Source organism: Lottia gigantea (genome assembly GCF_000327385.1).
Source record: "Lottia gigantea unplaced genomic scaffold LOTGIsca_38, whole genome shotgun sequence".
NCBI lineage: Eukaryota > Metazoa > Mollusca > Gastropoda > Lottiidae > Lottia > Lottia gigantea.
This window is the reverse complement of record NW_008709295.1, coordinates 1,185,308-1,208,492: the sequence shown is the minus strand read 5'-3', so window position 1 is coordinate 1,208,492 and position 23,185 is coordinate 1,185,308. Positions and strand designations below refer to the sequence as shown.

Sequence of the window (23,185 nt, the reverse complement as noted above, 5' to 3'; positions counted from 1 at the left end):
AGTGCACAATCCGTAAAAAAATCTACTTCCTTTTCTTCACCTCATCTTTGCAAAACAATATCAACATGGAAACATCATCCATCAACAGCATGAACTATTTAGCTTTAAAGGTCATAACCTAGATAGATCTGGTGTTGTTTATCAAAACAATATAAAAAATAATAATGATTAATCTGTCAAATTACTATTCAATACTCAGAAAGGTAATCAACTCCTTACTAAAGACTAATTCCAATGATCACACAAAGTTTTAAATAGAATGACAAATGGACTCTATTGAGCGCATGAACAAATTTGACATGTTTTAAGTCAAGGCAATAAGCAAAAAACTGTTAGTCAAATGCAAAATGTTCTAATATATCATCAATATATATAATCACAAAATTTTATGCACTTTGACAAGGGCAACAACTCATCCGTTCAACCTTATATAAAAAAATCTTAGATTTTGACCCCGATTTTACTAAGTCAAGTCAATAACTCAGACAGCTTGCCAGACAAGGTAACAAAGTTTCAAAATTAAAATCTATTTCGATATCGCCAGAACTAAACTTCTGTAGCTTTTTCATCCACGCAATTTTTTAAAAAACTGTTTTTGCTGGATATCAAAACAACATTTAACAAATAGTTACAATGACCCAGACAAAGATGTACTTACCAACCACTACTACATTAACAGTGCAGCTGTCCAATCCTTTTTCGTTTTGTAAAAGTAAGTTGTATTTTCCTTGATCACCCCGTTCTGCTGCTTTACATTCAAATAAAATTTCATCTGGCTTATTTGTAAAAACTATTCTATCAGATTCTCTTATGTTACTACCACCCTATAAATGTAAACAATGTAGTATCATATGAACTGTCTGAGAACCACATTGAACATTTGTTTATATATATGAATATCAATAAAAAAAGGTCCAATACTGTGGGATAATGCATATATTATTTAAAATTCACAAGTACTTTCATGTTTTTACAACAATCTTCAGGTGAAGGGCAAATTGTTTTAACTATGAGACTAGCGTCAATGTTTCCGTTCTATAAAGTTTGAATAGAATAGTTTGCCCGGCAAGGTAATATATGCGCACTTGCCACTTTGACTTTAAATAGAAATATTTAGCAGTACAGTAACAATTACCAAATCAAAATCTGTCCAGAATTGGGCCTTCTAGAGTGTTTACAGGCTCAAAATTGAACGAGTTGAGGGCAATATACGCTCCACATTTCATGAGGTCGTATGAAAATAAAAAACAAAACTGACACTTTTCAAGTTTTATCTGAGCATTAGGCCTACAATTTTACAACTGACAAATCATGTATCAAGTCACCTTCTCCAAGAGTGTGTCTGCCATTTGGTTTTGTACTGAACTTTGAACAGCAAATTCTTACTAGAGTTACTGTGAGCAAGTCAATCACTGGCAAGTTCCACATTCCACCTAGTGACAAAAAAGGCCCTTTTATTTCCAAAATCATGAAGATTCTATGACTTATTCATGGTAAAACATTGCGGAAGGTTTGATGGACCTTGCTGGTGTGGAGTGACAGCCAAAATTAATATTGTTCCTTTTGTTGCAGATATGTATATTTTATCTTTTCATATATCATAATGTAATGTCCATAATCATAATTCAATCATTCATACCCATATTCCTTATTCAATCCTTTAATATAAATAATTTCTACATGTGGCAGGGTGCATTTTTATAAAAACCTGGTTGTTTTATTTAATTGTTGTTTTATCTTAATGCACCACTACTGTTTCAATGAGCACATAACTACCTTACACTGGCCTAATACTAAAGTCTTAATTATTGCCCTCTCGTAGTTTCTTAACTTAACTGATCTCACCTGACCTTGCCACCTTTTGGATTGGCCAGCTTAGTGAGCTTTCAGTGAGTTTCATCACCTATCCAGTCAGAAACTTTACTTTTATCTAAGTCCTTGAAGTTGAAGGAAGTGTGTTTCAATCTTTTATGAAATATTTCCTACTTTCAACTTTATCCTGTTTCACCATTTAGTTATTTTCTTTAAATAACTTCACAGGTATGTGTGTTTTGGGTATTTTCTAGGGTAATTGTCTTTCTGGGAAACTATATTTTGTATGAGAGATGTGCAATTGTAACCAGGGTAGTTTAAATGTTAGTAATGGCAGCCATCTTTAATTTATGTGCTTTGTGGAATTATAAACCTTCTTTTTCAATATTAAACTTATATTATCTATAACTATTTGTATTATAATTATCTTTAATTATAATTAGTTCACAGTTTTTGGTACGAGTTTAGATTAGTTTAGTTATATACTGTAAATGTCAATATTAACTTAAAACCCCATCTTAAGGGTTAGTTTTATTTTACATTATATTATATATTTCATTAGTCCATTTCATAAGTTTTCCCTCCATGGCATATATTAGTTAACATAGTAATAGTGTAAGTGTAAATAGATATTTTATGTGCATAGATTTATATTAAGCTTTACTGTGATAATATTACTGTGATAATTGTAAGATATAGTATTGTATATTTGTGTTGTATATATATCTAATTGTTTAATATTATCATTACAGGGTTTTTATTAAAGTTTATGAACTGATAAAGATAGTTTTGATATCATCTGAGTTAGTTTCCCCCCCTGAGCTAGCCCGGCTATTATTTCTCATGAGATTATGTTAGAGTATGGTTTGTGTATAAGGGCATGCAGACCAGATGTTCTTCAATGAAGTGAACGTTAAGCTCTACCCTGGAGGTCCTTTGTGACCAGTGGTATCTCATCTAGTGTTATAATTTGTAGAGAAAGATAGTGTGTTGTTAGAAGGTTAGAAATCTTTCTCAATGAGCTCTACCCCAAAGTCCCTTTGTGACTTTATGATTTTATGTTGTTCCAGTATAACTTAGTGCTTGTGTGATATTCTCCACGTTGTGCCGCCCCAAATATATTTTGGTTTTAGTGCATTCCTTTATTACATGAATATGGATACCATTTTGTGCAAATAGTGTTTAGAACTGTGCTCTGAGGATCGTGTTGTCCCTTTTGTGAATCCAGTTTAGGGTCCAAATTTCAGTTGTGTCTCGTATCAGTGCCCATTTATTTTATCATCATTATTCATAAAGGATATGCTATATGTTTATTGTATGTGAATACCTATAGTTGATTTGTATAAATAAAGTTGTTGAAACACTTGTTTGTTTTATTGAGTAAATTGAGATATTGGTTCCCATGTATTCTTAGCAATGGAACAACATCGCCCCATTTTGTGCATTCGAGTCTTTGGGTAAAATCAACTTTTGAGCTGCCAATTGCTCTCGTTAAAGCAGAACAGAACAAAAGATAACGTTACCATTTCCACCTGCCTATATTTCTATATTGAGGCAGAGTGGCACGTTACACTATCAAAGAGCATGACAATCTCTCGAAATGCTGGAAACTTGGAAGGTTTGCTTACTGTAGTCATGCTTCAAGCAGTAGAAATATCCCTTAGTTAGTGTACCCTGTAAAATAAACAGCTTGCCAGACAAGGTATTATGTCCACTGGCAGCATAATCTAAAAGTTTAATGTGTTTTAAAGCACAATGACAATTACTAATATATAATTCTTTTGATTTTTCTGGTTTTTCATAGGTTTCATCCCTAACAATAAACAATTTCACAAGGTTTTGTGAATGTCCAGAATTGTGCCTTTTATAATGTTTACGTTTAATTGTGGATAGACAGATGGATGCTCAGACCAACGGATATGGATGACGCAAAATTTGCTCTTCATTTCATGTGGGTGTATAAAGGTAGACTAATCACAAACCATTAAAATTTACCTAATCATTCTATAGAAGATCTTCTTCTGATGCCCATAGAAAAGTATTTGTACATTAAATAAAAGCAATTTGGTAGAGCCTCGAGGGCTGAGCTACAATGTAATTGTAAAAGATCTATCGATTTCAAAACCTTGATAAGGCAAAGTCACTAATCTATCTTAGATTGAGTGTCAAATTAGCCTTTTAACATTTTTTAATTTTAATCAGCCAATAAGTGAAATGCATTCACTTTGATTTGTGATCGTTTATAGTATTTTTGAAAACTACATTTTGTTTTGGAATAAAATGGTGGGCTAATGAAATACCAGCCATGTTTTAATGTGTGAAAATTTGAATCATCTATTACTTTGATATAAAGTGATATGCAACATACCATAGTCCAAGTAACTGTAGGAATAGGATTTCCTTTATAGGGTACTGATATCTTGAATGGCTGTCCAACTTTTGCTATAATATCTCTTCCACTCATCAAATCTTTAGAAATTTTTGGTTGCACTTAAAAATAAATCAAAATATAACTGTAAAAACAGGAATCTGTAACAAAATTAGTGACAACACATCATTTTCCTTGAAACATGAAAGAATTTGCCGAGTAATACAAATATATTGAGATAGAAAGCTTTTAAAAATCAATGTCTTTCTCTAATAAATATTCTATTCTTACTTGGTGGTGGTTGTGCTTTAATCATGTCTGATGTTGTGCTATAGTCGCCAGAACCTGCTGCATTAACAGCACAAACTCTAAATTCATATTCTTTACCCTCCATTAAACCTTTAACTGTTAACTCATTGTCAGGGATCTCCATTGTGTGTGCTCTAAAAAAAAAAAACTCATTCATAAACTAATGAATGGAAAATGAATTGTTAAAAATTGACTTAGTTTCAACTCATGTATTAACACAACGAAATGAATTTATGCAATCTATATAAAGTGTAAGGAATCAGCAAAAGAAAGCTTGCCAAGCAAGGTAGCACATGACTACTACCAGCTGTTAGAAATTATAACTTAGTCTTTATAAAGTGGTTAAATAATGAATTTTCAAAAAATTCTAAAAATATTTTTAAGTCAAAAACAGTTCATTAAATTATCATCAAATTAAGACATGAACAAGGTCTCATAAACGAACACACAACAGCAATAAGTCTGAACCTGTTCATCTGATAATTACCAATTTGAACTTGACCTCATCAGTGTCTACATGCATACCAAGTTTCATCAAGATCAGATAAAAACTGTTATCACTCTATTGTGTCTACAAGCCAAATTTGATGCATTTCTTACAAAGTAAAGGGCAATAACTCCAAAACCATTCATCCAATATTTTCCAATTTCAAACTTGACTGAGATCTCATCAATATATACATGCATACCAAGTTTCATCCAAATAAGATAAAAACTGCATACTCTATTGTGCCTACAAGCCAAATTTGACACGTTTATACTAAGTCAAGGGCAATAACTCTGAAACCATTAATCTGATTACGACCAAATTAAAACTTGACCGAGATCTAATTAATATATACATGCTTACCAAGTTTCATCAAGATCAGATAAAAACTGTAACCTCAAGTTAAAATATCCAGTCAACTTATCATGACATATTGTGGGTGACCGCTTGAAACCTCGTAAAATGATATATGGCGCAAAATTACACATATTTTGTTCAAATCTTTTTTATTTTTCTAATTTTTATTTTTTACCGCTATATGTGGTTTTCATTCTTTGAACAGTTTGAGTACTCAACCTATTCAACCAATAATTTGTATAATAGTAAAGTATACAAAGTTTTTCGTTTTCAACTGCAGAAAAAGGAACATTGAACTTCATATAATATAATATTTTTAAATCTGTTTATAAGTGTGTTACTTAATTGGTGGTTTTTGAGTTGTTTACAATCAAGCTATGAATAAGAGGCTTTGATCACAAGATCCACGATTTTACAAGCTTTCGAAGAGTATAAAAAAGTCAAAATGACCAAATATGGCATATGCAAGGTTTCAAGCAGTCACCTACGTATTATATTGTGACAACTTTAAATACAAACACTGACAACTTCAATTTTATTTCTAAAACTGATTAAAATAAGATAGCTTGCCATCAATACATGTAGCCATACCAAGTTAAGAAAAAGATTGTATAATTGTTGCCTCTATCATATTTTCAAGCCAAGGGTAAAAACTCAAAAACCAAACCAAAATCTAGTTATTTTCACACAAGGTTCAAGGGCCATAACTCCAAAACTGTTTAACCAATTATTACCAAGTTACAACTCGACAAAGATCTTATCAATATATACATGCATACCAAGTTTCATTAAGATGAGATAAAAACTGTAGCCTCTATTGTGCCCACACAACAAATTTGAGGTGTCAAATGAAGAAGTCAAGCACAAAACGCCTACAAGCCAAATTTAACACTTTTTTACTCAGTGAAAGGCAATAACTCCAATCCGTTCATCTGATTATTAAAAAAATTCAAATCTGACTGAGATCTCATCAATATGCATACCAAGTTTCATCAAGATCGGATGAAGACTGTAGTCTCTATTGTGCCTACAAGCCAAATTTGACCTGTTTTTACTAAGTCAAGCACACTACGCTGAAAACTTTTATTCAATTATACCAAATTCCAACTTTACGGACATCTCATCAATATATACATTCATACCAGGAAGATCAGATGAAAACTGCAGTCTGTATTGAGGACACTGGACGGATAGGGACAATGGCAATATACCTCCTTATTTCCAATTAATTAATCTAAAACATATATATAATTTGTTCCTACCCTGATGAAATCAAACTTTTTTGATGAAACCTTGGGTAATAAAGAAAGGTATTTGATGTCAAGTTTTATTATTTATTACACATTTCCATGTATCGATCAAGCACTTGAATGAATTGTTTTATGACTGCCAATTTTTATTTCCCTAATCTTAGCAAGATACGCCCACTTTCCTGATACATTTTCAGTATATCAAGGGCGGTCAACGATTTGTGTCAAATCATACCAAAAATCTAATTTGCGCAAGATATTGTTGATTTTATCAAACACACAAATTTGATAAAATTCTGACATAAACTGTTACCTCTAACGCGTTAACAAGCCAACAAATTTTGATGCTTTTTTTTCTAAGTCAAGGGCAATAACTCAAATTCCGTTGATTGAAAATTGTCATATTGGAACTTGTCCAAGATCTCATCATTATAAATGATCGCACCAAATTTCATTTAGATTGGATAAATACTGTAGTATCTATTGTGTTCACAAACAAATTTTGATGCGTTTTTCTTAAGTCAAGGGCAATAACTCAAAAATCCTTCATCGAAAGATCATCAACTTTGTACTTGACCAAGATCTCATCAATATAAATGAAACAACAAATTTCATTGAAATCTGATAAAGATAGCTTGCCAGGCAAGGTAACATATGCCAACTACCAGCTATCAGAAATGATAACAAAATCTTTAGTGGCTTAATAATGAAATTTCAATTAATCTTAAAATCGTGTATCAGTCAAGGCAAAAACATAACTTTCATCAAGAATGGATAAGTAAAGGGCAATAACTCTGAAACCGTTCCTCCAATTATTACCAATTGTGAATTTGACTGAGATCCCATCAATATATACATGCATACCAAGTTTCATCAAGATCAGATAAAAACTGTAGACTCTATCGTGCCTACAAGGCAAATTTGAAACATTTTTACTAAGCCAAGGGCAATAACTTTGAAACCGTTAATCCGATTATTACCAATTACGAATTTGACTGAGATCTCATCAATATATACATGCATACCAAGTTTCATCAAGATCAGATAAAAACTGTAGACTCTATCGTGCCTACAAGGCAAATTTGAAACATTTTTACTAAGCCAAGGGCAATAACTTTGAAACCGTTCATCCGATTATTACCAATTTTGAAATTGATCGAGATCTCATTAAGATATACATAATGAAAACTGTTGTCTCAATTGTGCCTACAAATTGGCAAATTTTACATGTTTTTACTTAGTCAAGGACAATAACTCTGAAACAGTTCATCCGATTATTACCAATTTCGAACTTGACCGAGATCTCATCAAAATATATATGCATACCAAGTTTTATCAAGATCGGATAAAAACTGTAGCCTTTATCGCGCCCACAAGAAATGTAAACGGACCAACGGACAGGGGCGACGGCAATATACGTCCACATTTCCATGTGGGCGTATAAAAACTGTTGTCTCTATTGGGTTCACAAGCAATTGTGGACGGACGGACGGACAGGGGTGTTGACAATATACGACCACATTATAATGTGGCCATATCGAAATGTTTTGTTTAAATTACCTTTTTTCTAAATATTGCAACGCTAGGTCTAGACTCTATCTTGAAGAAAGATAGCTTGCCAAGTAAGGTAACACCCCACTGGCAACTGTTAGAAACAATATACAGTCTTTAGTGACTAAAATACTAATTTTCTCATTTTAAAGATATACATAATGCATTTGTAGTTTAAATCTATTGATATATATGATAACTGTATTATTAAATTTATTTACAGTATTGGGGAACAGGCTTTCAGCTTTTCAGAAATACCGAACAGATGTAATGCAAGGATGCCATTAAAAAGTCCTTACTTTGTCCAGTTTTCAGAGCCCTTTTCTCTTTTTTCTACCATATAACCATATATTGGTGCACCTCCGTCATTACGAGGAGGATTCCAGTTCAATGTAATTGAATCTTCTGTTGTAGAGACACACTTTGGTGTAGAAGGACTCCCTGGTGGGTCTAAAAATTCAAATTACACTTATTACATATCTTTTTTATATATAATATGGTTTATAATGTATCAAGCTTAATGACCAAAAAGAAAAAGAAAATATGTAGTTTGTCAACTGATATAATTACCGTTACCGTTACCGTTACCGTTACCGTTGCCTCACAGTCAATCGACAATCGCTTATCGAAAAATGTTCATTTTCAATAAAATTATGATTCTTATACATATGTCAATTTTCAATGACAAATGTTGAATTAAGCATGTAAATTAAGAGATAAGGATTGAAAATTAAGAAATAAGAAATAGCAATGAAGAACATTGAATAAAAAGCCATTCCACCTTACATAAAGTGTTTTTAAATTGTATTTTGTTGTGTAAAAAATTAATACAAACCATATGGCAGTTTCGCAAGAATTGCTTCTTTGGTCTCTAAAGCATCACTAACACCATGAGGGTTCTCAGCAAATATTCGGAAATCATATTTGGTTCCTGGTTCTAAGTTTCTTACGTTACAAGTAGGTGTTGTTAAGAAACTACTGACTTTTTGCCATCTACCACTACCTACTTTTCGCTTTTCAACAATGTAATTTGATATTTTTTCTCCCCCATCATCTTCTGGAGGATTCCAATTCAATGTTAAAGATTCTCCTTCCATGTCGGCAGTTGTGATGGGTCCAGTGGGAATTCCTGGTTTATCTATAAAAAGTATGAATAATGAATATCATGGATTATTTTAGATATATGATTAATTTCTTTTATATGTCTATGAGATAATCTATATGTCAAGCAGTTAAGATATATTATACACTAATGCTGTAATAATAACCTAGCTGTACTAAGCTATTTAGATCAAAAATGCAAAAGAAAGATTAGACATACCTAAAACATTAACTCTACAATAGCCAGATTCTGATCCAGATGGGTTTGTCAAAGTGAGCTTATATTTTCCTGAATCACTTCTCTGAGATTTGGCTACAGCATAAAGTGCAACATCATCTGTAATCTAAACAGATAAATGTCCATATTATTATCATAATCATTATCAATTTTCATAAACTGAAGAATATACAGAATAACATACAGAATAACAATAGAAATGTGACAATGACTTTTAAATTTGTATTTTCAAGCTATTAAAAGTCTTCCTCTGATAACAGCAGTGTAAAATTTAGGTGGCCTCACACAGAAAGAAAAGGACTGGAAGACTAGAAGGACATAAACTTTGCAACTTTCTCATTTAAAGATGACAACAGCAAGTGAAAACGTGTAGGATAAATTTGTTGTTTTGTAACGAGATTACCACTGCCTCCACAATATGCTATCGCCCGAATTAAAAGACATAGACAAGCATGATAATGTAACATTTAAAATGTCTATTTGTTTATAAGTTTAGTTTCAGCATTGCTTTAATGTTTAAAAAAGTACACTGAACACATAGTCAAAAATATTAACAATCAACTCAAATCTGTTCACCCTAATCTATTTTTCTTCTATACCTTATACATTGGTGAGCTTTTGCTCTACTCACAAATGTGATCTCAACACCATAAGCATTATAACTTTTCCTATCATTTTATTCATTAAGCCTTAAGTTTTCAAAGTGAAAGGACTACTTCAGAGCTTCTAGATCTCATATGGTTTTTGAGGGAATTTCTATTTCAAAGATTCAGTTTTGCCATTTATATTTCATGGATTGCTTATTGATTATGGATATAGTTAGAAATTAGATCAGTCTTTATTAAAGGTATGTTTTATTTCATATATTACAGTATATCCTGCTCACGCAACCACCTTTATTAAGCAATCACCTTCAATATGCGACCACAATAAAATCCCCCCTACGAGTTTTCAATGTAATTAATGACTGATAAGCGACCACCTTCATTACGCGATCAGCTAAGCAAGAGCCATTCTTTTTCAAAATGTCGAAGCCTACACGTGAAGTTTTAACATTAAATGAAAAGGGTCAAGGTCATCATGTATGTATTTTGTATATTGTTACTGCATATTTAATATTTCATTATTTATATTAAACAAGTACGATTAAAGTGGTATAAGGTAGATAAATTTTATTTTTAAGAATTATTCAGGGGCTTTGTAATTACATTTGATGTTTAATAAAGTTCGAACCCAGCGTAGCTTATTATATCATCTACGTCTAACCCTACAACAATAAGATCCCGATAAATCAAATTGCACTACCTGAGGCAACACAATTATTCAGTTCCTGGTTCAGACTACATATCATTACTTATCTTGTCTACTCGCATAATCAAAATAATTTCAATTCAATATTATTAACAGTCTTGTTTGTTGTTGTGTATTTTGATTTTGTTTAGATATTTCTAGTTTAAGATGAAGATAAATAATGTAAATTCCTGGGCCCTGTTTCTCAAAAAATCATACGACTTACGGCTAAAATTACAACTGTCTTAAATTTACGATTACGCTCGTTTCTCAAAGAAATTGCAAATGTCATGAATAATCTTAAGATAAAAATTTTCGTACAACCGAGATGGTTGACTGACCATGAGCAATACCGACTTAGTAGCAGATGACAAGATGTCTATGGAAGGCAAAGCTTGTGAAATGGAAATCTTCCTTCATCATTATCAGCTAATTTTTAGAATAAAACTACAGAAATATAAGTAACTTTAACTTAATATGTTCTGCTCAATTACAAAATAGTGTAGCATATCTGGCAAGTTGACCCTATTACTTAAGACCATTTGCAATTGCAATTAAAAGTACTCGAAAATTTTGATTCTCAGTCAATGAAACTCAATGATGATGTTATAGCTGTTTTGACGTCATTGTCGAAGCAAAAAAATGATGACTTTCAACTGAGACAAAGGCAAATCAAGAAGGTGGTTGGTACACAAAGGGATCAAATCTTATGTCTTATTATCTTTTCTTTCACACTAATAAATTATTAATTGTAAAAACAAAAACTGTTCTACCAGCTGTTATTTACGACAGATTTGACCACATGTAAGTTTAGACCAGAATTTTTATTTTACAATTTTTTGAGAAATACCTTTTACGATCAAATCAGCATTTATAACCTACAATTGATTGTAAGATATTTTGAGAAACAGGGTCCTAGTTAGCAATTTTGACACACAAACAAATATAATTTTTAGAGAAGAAACAACTTACAGTGTTTGTTACTCGAGGGGAATCTTCCACCTCGCTATCTTCTAACTGCCACACTGATCTAGGCTTAGGCGTTGCAGTAAAAGGTACTTTTATCTGGAATGGTGTGCCGGCCTTAACTGTTATACCACGCACAGCTGACATATCTAGTTTAGGTTTACCTTATAAAGAGTAGAAAAACAAAGTAGTGAAACAGAAAATAAATGAAGCATCATTGACTGCATTATCGGTGCGTAATGTTGTTAGTTATATCGTTGCATATAAAACAATTAAATAAATGTAGCTATAAAGATAATAAAATATATAACATGACATACATGGCTGATCTTCCGCTTTAACCAAATTTGTTGGTCTGCTAGCATCACCTGGACCTATAGCATTTACACCTTTAACTCGAAATTCATACTCTTCTCCTTCCATTAAATTAGGTATCGTGGCACTTAAATTATTAGCAGGCACCGAAATAGCATCCATCCAATCTCCTCCTTTCTTCTTCTTTTCAACCACATACCCAGTTATTTTCGAACCACCATCATTTGATGGCTTGGTCCATGTTAGATCAACACTATTCTTTGTTATTTTGTCTACATTTGGCGTACCAGGTGATCCAACAGCGACTAAAACATTAAAAAGAGTATCAGTTGTTAATAGTTGATAGAACAAATAAAAGAATAGTAAAAGACGTCCAAATATGTCCTCTGTAACTTACTGTTCTGATGAAACAAATAAATTTTACCAAGTTGAATGAAGATAGCCAAGAACACATCAACATGTGGTTACCACATTGTAAATCAGAGCAATTATCATCCATTCAATAAGCATCATCCTGAGCTCTCCATCAACACAAAAACCAAAGAAACAAACCAATCCATAAAAATTGTTATCTTCAGAGTGAGCATTAGATAATACCCTTTAGGTCCTCTCTTTTTCTCTTAGTGAATGCTATAGACATAATCCATGTCTTATGATGAATATAACACAAAACAACTAACACAAACTGTAGTCTGTAGATTGAGCAATAGTGAGTATTAGATGGTACCCATCCAATTAATTTTCAATGCTTTATATTGGTAAAAAAAACAGTTCAGTCATGAAAAAAAATAATCATCTTTGTAGCACAATCAGACATAGTAAAAACGAAAACATAAAAAAAGTGAGCACGAGATGGTACATATCCATAGTACTCATCAAATATTTCAACAATGAAAACAGTGAAAACTTAAAAACCATCATCTCCACATTGGTGCCAGTCCTATTTTTGGCACCTTTTTCAATTGTGGAGTGCAACATTTCTGACAATATTGTGATATTCATATATATAAATAATAAACAGTTTCATCCAAACATGTTCAAAGGTCACTCAGGTTTAAATATTTGTTTGACTTAAAACTAAATTAAAATAAATGTCGAATGGGTATTCAATATCTGGATAATCTCTGCAACAATATCTTTAATATTTTTGAATCATACACAAATTCATATAAACCTATTATACCAACTTGTATAAATATTTGACATATACTGTTGCTTCTATTTATTTGCAGCTAGACCGAAGCATTTTTAAACATCTAAGCTATAACTACAGGGGTATTTACTATTTAGTAGTAATTTACAGAATGATATGAATACCACGTCTCTTCTTAATCAAATCAAATATGTAATCTCTGAGCAAATAGTAATGACTTACAAATTGGGTCTCTAACTGTATGTTTGGGTGTAGTTTTACTTGGTTTCCCCACTCCACCATCATTTATTGCCATGACTCGAAATTCAACTTCTGTACCCTCATTAAGATTTGGAACAGTGAATGCTAAATCTTTACATGGATAAATATTTACTTTCTGCCAATCTCTTCCATCTACTTTTTTATCTATTTGATATCCTAAGAGAAATTATAATAAGCAATGAATCATGTAGCGTGGAAGAAATACAAATAAAAAATATGTCCTTTAAAAGCAAAACATATGCTGATATAGTAATTGTTACTATTGAATAGGGTACAGATAGGTAATAGCTATTAACCACTGAAAAATATACTAAATACAAGATGTAATGACTAAGGGAGCTGAAAACTAGCTGAACAACAGCATACAAACACATGTAATTTCTTTTGTTGAATATGTTTCAATATATTCCATTTAAATCATAATATAATTTATTCAACATTTTTACATACCTTTAATTGGATTTCCACCATCTGAGGTTGGTTCTTTCCATTTTAAATTACAGGAATATTTATCATATTTCTCTATAATTAAGTCTCTTGGAGCATCAGGAACATCTAAAAAAAAGAGGAGTATATAACATTTAAACCAGTTTGTCTCACATATCCATAATTAATTCATAATTAGCTTAAGAAAATTAACAGCCGAATGCCAATGAATAACTGATCAAGAAAGGTCAAAAAGTATTTTTATGTTTATCCAGACTGAGTATGATTGGTTAAAACTCTTAATCATATGAAATAAGAGCATAATGATATGATGAAAATACATTAGAAACAACAATTAATAAAATAGTTTGCTTAATTTATCACTAAAAAATAAGGATAACCATCTTTAAGCTAGTAGATAACCAATTGTCAAAGGTAGGCTCTACTTTAAAATATTTTAATTGTCAACTTCCTATTTCCAAGCTGTCCTGATTGTCTGAAAGTAGCTAAATTATTTATCAGTATTTGAAAACTTACCAAATGGATTCTTAGCAAGCATCTTATCACCTACAAGAGGTTCCCCAGTGCCATATATATTCTCAGCTTTAACTCTAAATGTATAATGTTTACCATCTTTCAACCCTCTGACATTATGTGATGTTCCAGTTACCATACCTGGCACCTTCTCCCATATATTGGAACCTTCTTCTTGTTTCTCAACAATATATCCTTAAAAATGAATATATTGAGTTCTCAGCAATATATCCTATGAAACTATCAAATTGGGATATCATTTTTAGTTCAGATTTCACAAATTTCTAGATGTATTATTAATTAAGTAACCATGACAATATCATGACATCATATTGTTGTTTATTGTATTGTTACCATGCCTTGAAAATATGAAATTGAAACAAGCTATGCCTTACCATGCCTTGAAAATATGAAATTGAAACATGTTGGCAGTAAAAATTAAATATCTTTATCAGCGTTATTGATCTCATTTAACTATATATATATATATATATATGAACATGTATGTTAAAAATTTGCAGAAATGGACAGGTTGATTGCTGATGTTTTACGTTTCAACTGTTGTTGCTGAGCACCCATTGCTATAATATAGAACATCATGCTTTTTCTTAAGTATCTATGAAATACAAATCATAGTTAAGCACTGAATAAAAAGAATTGTTTTCCACTTGCACATCTGCAACTCATACAATAATAATACTGTTCAGTATTGACAAGCCTTGCCAATCAAAATATTTGAGAAGATTAAATAGATTGAATAGGTTTCTTGTTGTGTTTCTGTAACTTCATGAATATTTACAAGAATCAAGTATAGATGCAGGGGATATGAAGAAGGTATCAGATATATATATGCAATTCAAAAATGTGAGTTTTGGACATATTGGCTGCACTATTTTTAGCTGTATTTTTTTTTTAATGTTTTTAATACCAATGGTACAGACATGAAGCAGATCTCAAGATAACCTTGATTTATAATGTTTATGAAGGTTCTCAAATTAGGAAGCTTATTGCCCTTGATGAGATTTATCCTATAATATCTTCATATTTGTTGCCAATGCTTTTTGTATGTTTTCTAGGCTTTTAATATTAAGGTATGCATTTACAGAGCTCTATCATATGACTTAATTAATGTGCATCAAAAATTCTTCTTCAATCCCACCTCTTTCTAATAATGTATAACTGTATTTTGATCCAAACTACACTTAATAAAATTTGAATATTTTGCATTTTTCTCTTTAGTAATTAAGCATTTTTTTTTTATCCTCAAAACACACAAAGTCTGAATTTTCGAGTTCTTTATTCATGAAAGAACATGTCAAAGAAAGAAATACAAAATATTTTGACCCAGAAATGACATGCCTGCTACCATAGAAATGGCCGACATTTCTTTAAATTGAAATAAATAGTTAACAAAAGTGTTAATACTGCAATATAATCAATGACCAACATAATATGCCAATAATTGAGGATATTCACTTTTGGTCATCTTGTGATCCTAAGAAAAAGTGCTAGCCCACTATGATATGGACTTTTACTGTCCTGTTTCAGAAATTCAGAACCCTAACTCAGTTTCTGCATGAACTACAATACATTCAATCTACGTTGTGCATGAAATTTCACTTTTTTGGTGGGTACTCATTAGGAACATATTTGGAAAAAACGGCAACCGATGACTCAGTTTTACAAGTACTGTCAAAATATCATACATAAAAATGTGAAACGAATCAAGTATGATAAACTATATTTCCTTGATTATACTCCTTCTTAAAACAAAAATAAAGAAAGAATTGTCTGGAGATAATGAATTTAGTCACTGATTTACCTTTTAGGGTTTCAACAGCTAAATAAATTAGCTTGTGGTTTCGGGGGTGTGCACTTTCATAAAGATTTCTTTCAATGGGTTAAATATATTGATAACATTAGAAGAATAAAATTAAAATGGATTGGGGAGTTGATGCTTTTTAGAGGAAGCAGTTTTACTATGTATATTATCAACTTCTGTAATTTGAAAGGCTCTTATTATTTTACAGTTGTCAATTATAACAGCTTAATCTACTCACCTGTAATTTCTCCTCCACCATTGTCTTCAGGTGGATTCCACTTCAATTTGCAAGTTTCAGCTGTTATATCACTTACATCTAATGGTCCAGCTGGTGCTCCAGGTTTATCTACAATACAGATGATGTTTAATGCCATCAAAGTCTGATTTGACTTTTGTTTTAAGATTCTTTGGTCACATTTTCCTAATTCCAACGTAAAATGAAAAATTCTTGATGCAAATGCTTTTTTATTATTACATATCATATTAATATTTTTTTTATAAAACTGGAATAAGTAAGACTATTCACCTAAAACTACTATATTAATATCTGCCTCCTCTTCACCCATTTCATTTGAAACTTTCACTTTATATTTTCCTGTGTCACTCCTTTGAGATCTTGGTATATGAAATTTGGCTTGTTTTTCATCACTTGTTGTTTGTACCTAGATTCAAATCAATTTAAAAACGTGATGAGAAAATAATTGGGTAGAGACCTGTGGCTATGAGAGTAATTAACAGAAAGTGATTGTCACAGCAATCTACTATATAAAACAACAGATATGTGTAGTTTGCTGTAACAATAGAAAGTTTATTTCAAGTTAATGCATCGCAATAGGATGACTTGTTTAGAAGGAATGGTCATGACTGTACTTTTTTTTATATAGATAGCAGCTAGTCAGTGAAAAATCTTAAAATTCAAAATTGATCACCAGTATCAACAATACAATCAATCACTGAGTATTATCACACAATACATTTTTCCAAAGGCTTTGCTTGATGCCCTAAATAAAGGAGAACCAGAGAAGCATCTACAGGGCTTAATTTTCACTTCAAAATAAGACCTTTCAAAAGGCCTGTTTACATCTGTAGCAGGAGTGAAACTGAGCTGCATAGCCTTGTCTTATAGTTTCTTATGCATTAGACAACAATGATCTCTGTGATCCATTCCCTGAGACTTAGCTCTCCATTTCTGTTGCCAACTGTCCCACCAGCAATGCTCATCGGGTCTCAATCCAGATGCTGGAGTCTCAAGAGGAGTTAAAGGGTATACGCTCCCTAATTAATCTTTTTTGATTATACTTTAGTATCAAACTATCAATAATAAATCATCATAAAGTTCGATCCTATAAAATTCAGTTTGCTCTTACCCGCCCAGGAGTAAGTGGTTGGTCATTTTGTTTCCATTCTACAGTAGGAGTAGGGGCACCATCAATTCCCAATTTCAGATCAATAGGCTCTCCAGCTCTAACTCTAATTTCTTTAGCACCAAATAAAGATGATAAATCTAGCTTTGGTGATTCTAATAAGGAAGAAAAAGAAAATCATGCAAATGATTTTTACAAATGTCATACAATATCTATTTTTTTCTCTATTGAGAAATTTGACGAGACGTATGGCTTAAAGCTATTGTAGAATACTCTTCTGAACAAGGAATATAATGTCCATGTACACAAGCATTTCTTGCCATTTCCTTAATAAATTGTAGATAGTTATATGTGGTTTGCAAGTCCCTCAGCTGTTTTGTTTCCATCATATGATCAAGTTCAATAAATGTCAATCCATAGTTAGGTGAACTGATCATTAATGGCTTGCTGCTATATCGTGTCACAATCTGCTAGTTATTTTGACAAACAATGTGGAGAAAAAGATTTACACAATTTTAACAAAATATACAAGATGATAACTATAATATATCTACAACATTGAATACATCATATAAATGTACCAAATTCTAATTTATATTTGTCTAGTTAGTAATCGTATTTAATAGTTAAATGAATTAATATATGCTTTGAATTGTTTCTGAAACAATGTTTATCGGTATGTATTATTAATAAAATTTGAATAACTATTGTTTAAATCAATATACATACAGTAAGTAGTGAATATAACCATGGAAATATCTAAACTAACCTTTTAATGGCTTTGCTATAATAGGCTTAGAGGACAGACTAGGATCAGAGGGACCTGCTTCATTAATAGCTATCACTCGATATTCATATTCTTTTTCTGCTTGTACCTTCTCATCAGTAAACTCATTTCCCTTAAAAATATATTTTGATATTAAAGCAAAGCAATTCTCATAATACCCAAAAATAATTTTGATAAAATATATTTAGTACAATATACCAGAAAATTATTGGGAGGTTCTTTAATAAATAATAACTAAGAAAATAGCATCAAACACCTGGCCGCAGCCATTTAAACCAGTCACATGACCTATTTGAGCGGGAGTGATGCAATATGTGTGTATTCCAAGCGCAACGCCATTTTTACTTGTATCAAGCCTATGAGGTTTCACATTGAAATTACTAGACTGTCATCCTTTGAAGTTGACATTCTAGATGAATAATTTGCTATTCATCCTTAAAGACAATTTGGTAAAACATTTTGATGGTCTGTGTTTCAGTTTTGGAACTTCAGCTTAACAAAATGAAAGGAAATATTAAGAATTAATAAATCTACTCAATATATTAATTTTGATAACGTTCTGTTGAAAAATCCATCCTGATTGATCCGGTAGACGTTCAAAAGCCCCTACGGACAAACGCCCCAACACAATTTTGCACTAGGACAAAATCCCCTACAGACAAAACCCCCTATTACCTAGGACAAAAGCATCTACAAAAAAATCAAATTATTTAAAACTTTTAATATATATCAAACAAACTTAACATTGTAAAACAAAATTAATGAAGCACATTGAGTCATAAAAAAGGTAAACTATTTGAAAGTTGGGGCACATTTATATGTCAATAAGGAAACATGATAGCACATTTAATTTCTCATCAGACAATCACAACAATCTTATATTTCTTGCTACACCTTTCAAGAAATCTTCCACATTCCACAATTTGCAAGTCAGTTGTAATGGTATCTTTACAACTCAAAGCCCTTCTTTGGGAACATTCCCATCGAATGGTGGTTTTACTTTATACTTTACTTTATAATACTCAAAATGATTTTATCTATATATTCAAGACTTTAATAACTTTTTTCCTAATGCATATTTTCTTTTTATTCATAATAAAAAATCATAAATAGGGGCTTTTGTCCTACCATCTTAATTTTATAAGGGGGTTTTGTCCGTAGGGGATTTAGTCCTATTGAAAAATTGCGTAGGGGCTTTTGTCAGCCAAGCGATTGAAGTTCTCTTGTGAAGTCTCTTTCATTGTTTAGGCTGTTAGACAACTTAGAACAATTTTTGATACAAACAGAGAATCTGTCAAAACATTGTGCTTTGTGAAATAGTTTCAGCAACAAATCTGCTACTTTTCAAGAGTGTATGCAGAACTAATGAATCTATTGATTGAACTATTAGCTAACCATAAGAATATCAATGTTTTTGTATGCCGAATTAACCCCTTTAAATGAGGGGCTACAAGATCATCCATTTATTATTACACTTTTGTTATTGGTAACTTATCTAATTTTATGATCCTCTTATCTGTAGGTCCAGACATGAAGTTTTAGTGCAAGATGGAGTGCACTTGAAAATTTTATCTGATGCTATTGGAGATTTTGTTATCAGACAAATTAACTAATCCCATTATGTTTCCTTTAAGATATAATCCACAAGCATTAAATTGCAATTAAAATTTGCTTTCAGTTTCAGCCAGACGTTTGTCTTATTAATTCTGCTTTTTCTTTTCGGAATCATCACATTATAAAATGGTTGTATAAAAATATAAAGATATACCTCAACTGGTACTTTGGTTATTGGTACCCATCTATTTGTTTTGGGATCTTTTCTTTCAACATCATATCCTATAACAGGTGAACCACCATCATTCTCTGGTGGATCCCAAGTTAAACTTATGTGATCTCGGGCTTGTTCTGTAGCAGTAGGTACTCCAGGTGGGTGTGGTTCATCTATATAATCATACAAATCAATGTTTATTGTTCATGATAATAGTTTACAGCAAACATTAGCTAATGCAAATTTACTTTCATACCCAATATATCTGTTAGAAAAAAGCTGATTTTACTATTATTATATTTTTAAAAAAAAACATCTTGTGATTCTTTTATTTTATTTTTAATTATCAGTTTTTAATACATGAAAGATCGTTGCCTCAAAAGCCACCTTTAGCGATGCACCAATAGTGATCTAAAGTTGTATAGTTTCATTTACTTTGACATATGCATGTTAATTTTTTCCTTTGATTCACATAAATATAAATAATTTGAATATCTCACTTTCACAAAAATAAATTAAAAGGCTTACCAAAAGGTTTTTTAGCCAGAACTGCATCAGGAGTTTCTAAAGGCTCACTGTCCCCATTAGGTGATTCAGCAATAACTCGAAATTTGTACTCATGGTTTTCTTGTAACTTAGGAACTGTACACTTGTTTCCGTGAACATTTGCAACTTTCTCCCAAACACCTTTTTTCATATCATATTTTTCAACACGATAGGAGCTATAATAAAGAATTCCAAATCCTTCCATAATCTTATTTAGATATTTTAAATGAAGTTTCAATGAAGTTTCAATGAAGTTTCAATGAGATCAGATCAGAACAATGTTAAATTCTGTAACCAAAAAAGTTTTGATACAAAAAAATTACGATGATTAAAGTACACTTGTATTTTAGGTTTGCTATTCTTTACAATGGAGAAAATCAGTGCATACTTATTTAAGCAAGCATTCAATGAATTAGCTTTCTTAATATCATCCTATTGGTCTTTAACACTTAAAACTCATCCATGATCTCATTAAAACAATTTTAATGTAAAAGGTTAGAGTCACTCACTTGACAATTTATGAATATAAAAATGTATTGTCCTCAGTTTCAATTCAATCTAATCCCAAAGGAACAAGTATCAAACATCGTAGTGAGTAGTCAAGGTGAAAATGTGTACTTACTCGATTCCAGCACCACCATCATCAACTGGTGGTAGCCAACTTAAATTTACACTATCTTTACATAGACCAGATAATTTTATAGGTCCACCTGGTTTGCCGGGAGGTCCTGTAAAATGTAAAAGAATGCAGTAGTCCTAAATATCAAAAACATATAACCACTTTCACAAATTAAAATATATTTCAATTTCAAATTTCACCCATCATTGTACATAGATGATCACACAAATTCCATTAAAATCAGATGAAAACTGCAGTGTTCACAAACAAATTTTAACAAGTTGTTACTAAGAGAGGGGCAACAATTCAAAAACAGTTTATGGAAATATCTTCAAATTTGAAGTTGTTCAAGATCTCATCATTTCATTCAAATCGGATGAAAGCTTTAGTCTCTATTGTATTCACAAACAAATTTATATGCATTTTTCTTAAGTCAAGGGCAATAACTCAAAATCTGTATTGTTTTAGAGGGAAACGTTGGAACATAAATGGTTTTATATATGACAGAGTAGTTTAATTAGATTTGATTTACATTATAATGTGGGTGTTGCAGTAATTAACTATAACCACTTGTTTAAATATTCAACCTTTACTCATACACTTCATTTAAAATTTTTGGGGTGATACTGAGCAATATTACTAAGTTTATTTAGTCCAACAAGACAAAAATCAAGCCTAAAAATTGAATGTACTATCATGAACGCTATCAAATACAAGTATTAAATATTATTTGATTTTCAATGGGGTTCATCTATGGGTGATAATTAACAATTTCACCAAGAGTTTTGTCAAAATCTGTAAAGAATTGAGCCTTCTAGTGTTTATGAGCTAAAAATTAAACATGTTTTAAAGAACCAGGTAAATAACTCATATAAAATATTTTTGCGATTTTTTTTTTAATTTCAATAGGGTCCATCACTGGACACTCACAAGTTTCGTCATAATCTGTCAAGAATGATGCCTTTTAAAGAGTTTACAAGCTAAAAATTGAAAGTGTTTTCAAGAACAAGGGCAATAACTCATATCAAATATTTTTCGATTTTCAATAGGGTTCATCCTTGGGTGATTACAAACACTCACACAAGTTTCAACAATCTATAAAGAATTGTGCCTTCTAGAGTGATTACGAGCAATTGTGGATTGACAGACACAGTTCATGTAGGTGTATAAAAATCACTTGAATATCAATTTTCAGAATATGCTGTTCTAAAAATTATGGTGTTCATGTAGATACGAGTGTTTATAGCCGTAAATAATCCTACCTAATACAACAACGCTAATTACAGCTGAATCTTTTCCATGACGATTTTCAATTGTTATCATATATTCACCAGTATCCTTACGAACAGCTGATGTATTTTTCAAGACTGATGATTTTGGACCAGTTTTAATTGATAAATTTTCATCATTTGCTATAACGGTCTCATAATCCTTTTTCTGAAATAAAGTAAAACAATATCATAGCTGATTTTAAAACTATCATCCATAAATACATTTAAATATTACAAACAAGATAAAAATAAGTTATCACAATTTAAATACACATTTGATAGACAGAGAAACACACAGGTTCTCAACATATAATAATTATATACATTAGACTGTGTTGTGTTCAAATCTTTTAAGTCACTTCTACAATTTAATTTTCTTTTAACTAAACACTTGCTGTAGATATGTTAAAATCATTAGTTTTTTTTAATGCTTCATGTAAAGTATGAAGTTGGCAGTAAAGTTAAATTTATATGTGCAACACACAATACAAAAACGAATAAACGAATAAACGAATAAAGAAACAATTTACATCAATATATATATTTTTAATCAATGTTGATTAGCAGATAAAATTCACATCACATGTAAA

At 31.3% G+C, this 23,185-nt stretch overlaps 1 protein-coding gene across 1 annotated transcript in view; it reads right to left on the bottom strand.

The window, feature by feature from the left end:
• Positions 1-23,185, bottom strand: part of LOTGIDRAFT_91265 (hypothetical protein) — a gene marked incomplete at both ends in the record, with an annotated part of 39,760 nt that overhangs the window by 5,770 nt on the left and 10,805 nt on the right. The window contains 17 exons of the mRNA XM_009059162.1: positions 659-824; positions 4,181-4,302; positions 4,472-4,623; positions 8,434-8,584; positions 8,970-9,272; positions 9,456-9,548; positions 11,699-11,893; positions 12,050-12,349; positions 14,422-14,613; positions 16,479-16,586; positions 16,767-16,902; positions 17,608-17,759; positions 18,374-18,503; positions 20,160-20,332; positions 20,688-20,881; positions 21,328-21,433; positions 22,587-22,746. Of these exons, the coding sequence (XP_009057410.1) occupies positions 659-824; positions 4,181-4,302; positions 4,472-4,623; positions 8,434-8,584; positions 8,970-9,272; positions 9,456-9,548; positions 11,699-11,893; positions 12,050-12,349; positions 14,422-14,613; positions 16,479-16,586; positions 16,767-16,902; positions 17,608-17,759; positions 18,374-18,503; positions 20,160-20,332; positions 20,688-20,881; positions 21,328-21,433; positions 22,587-22,746 (2,833 nt within the window). The remainder of the gene's footprint in view (positions 1-658; positions 825-4,180; positions 4,303-4,471; positions 4,624-8,433; positions 8,585-8,969; positions 9,273-9,455; positions 9,549-11,698; positions 11,894-12,049; positions 12,350-14,421; positions 14,614-16,478; positions 16,587-16,766; positions 16,903-17,607; positions 17,760-18,373; positions 18,504-20,159; positions 20,333-20,687; positions 20,882-21,327; positions 21,434-22,586; positions 22,747-23,185) is intronic.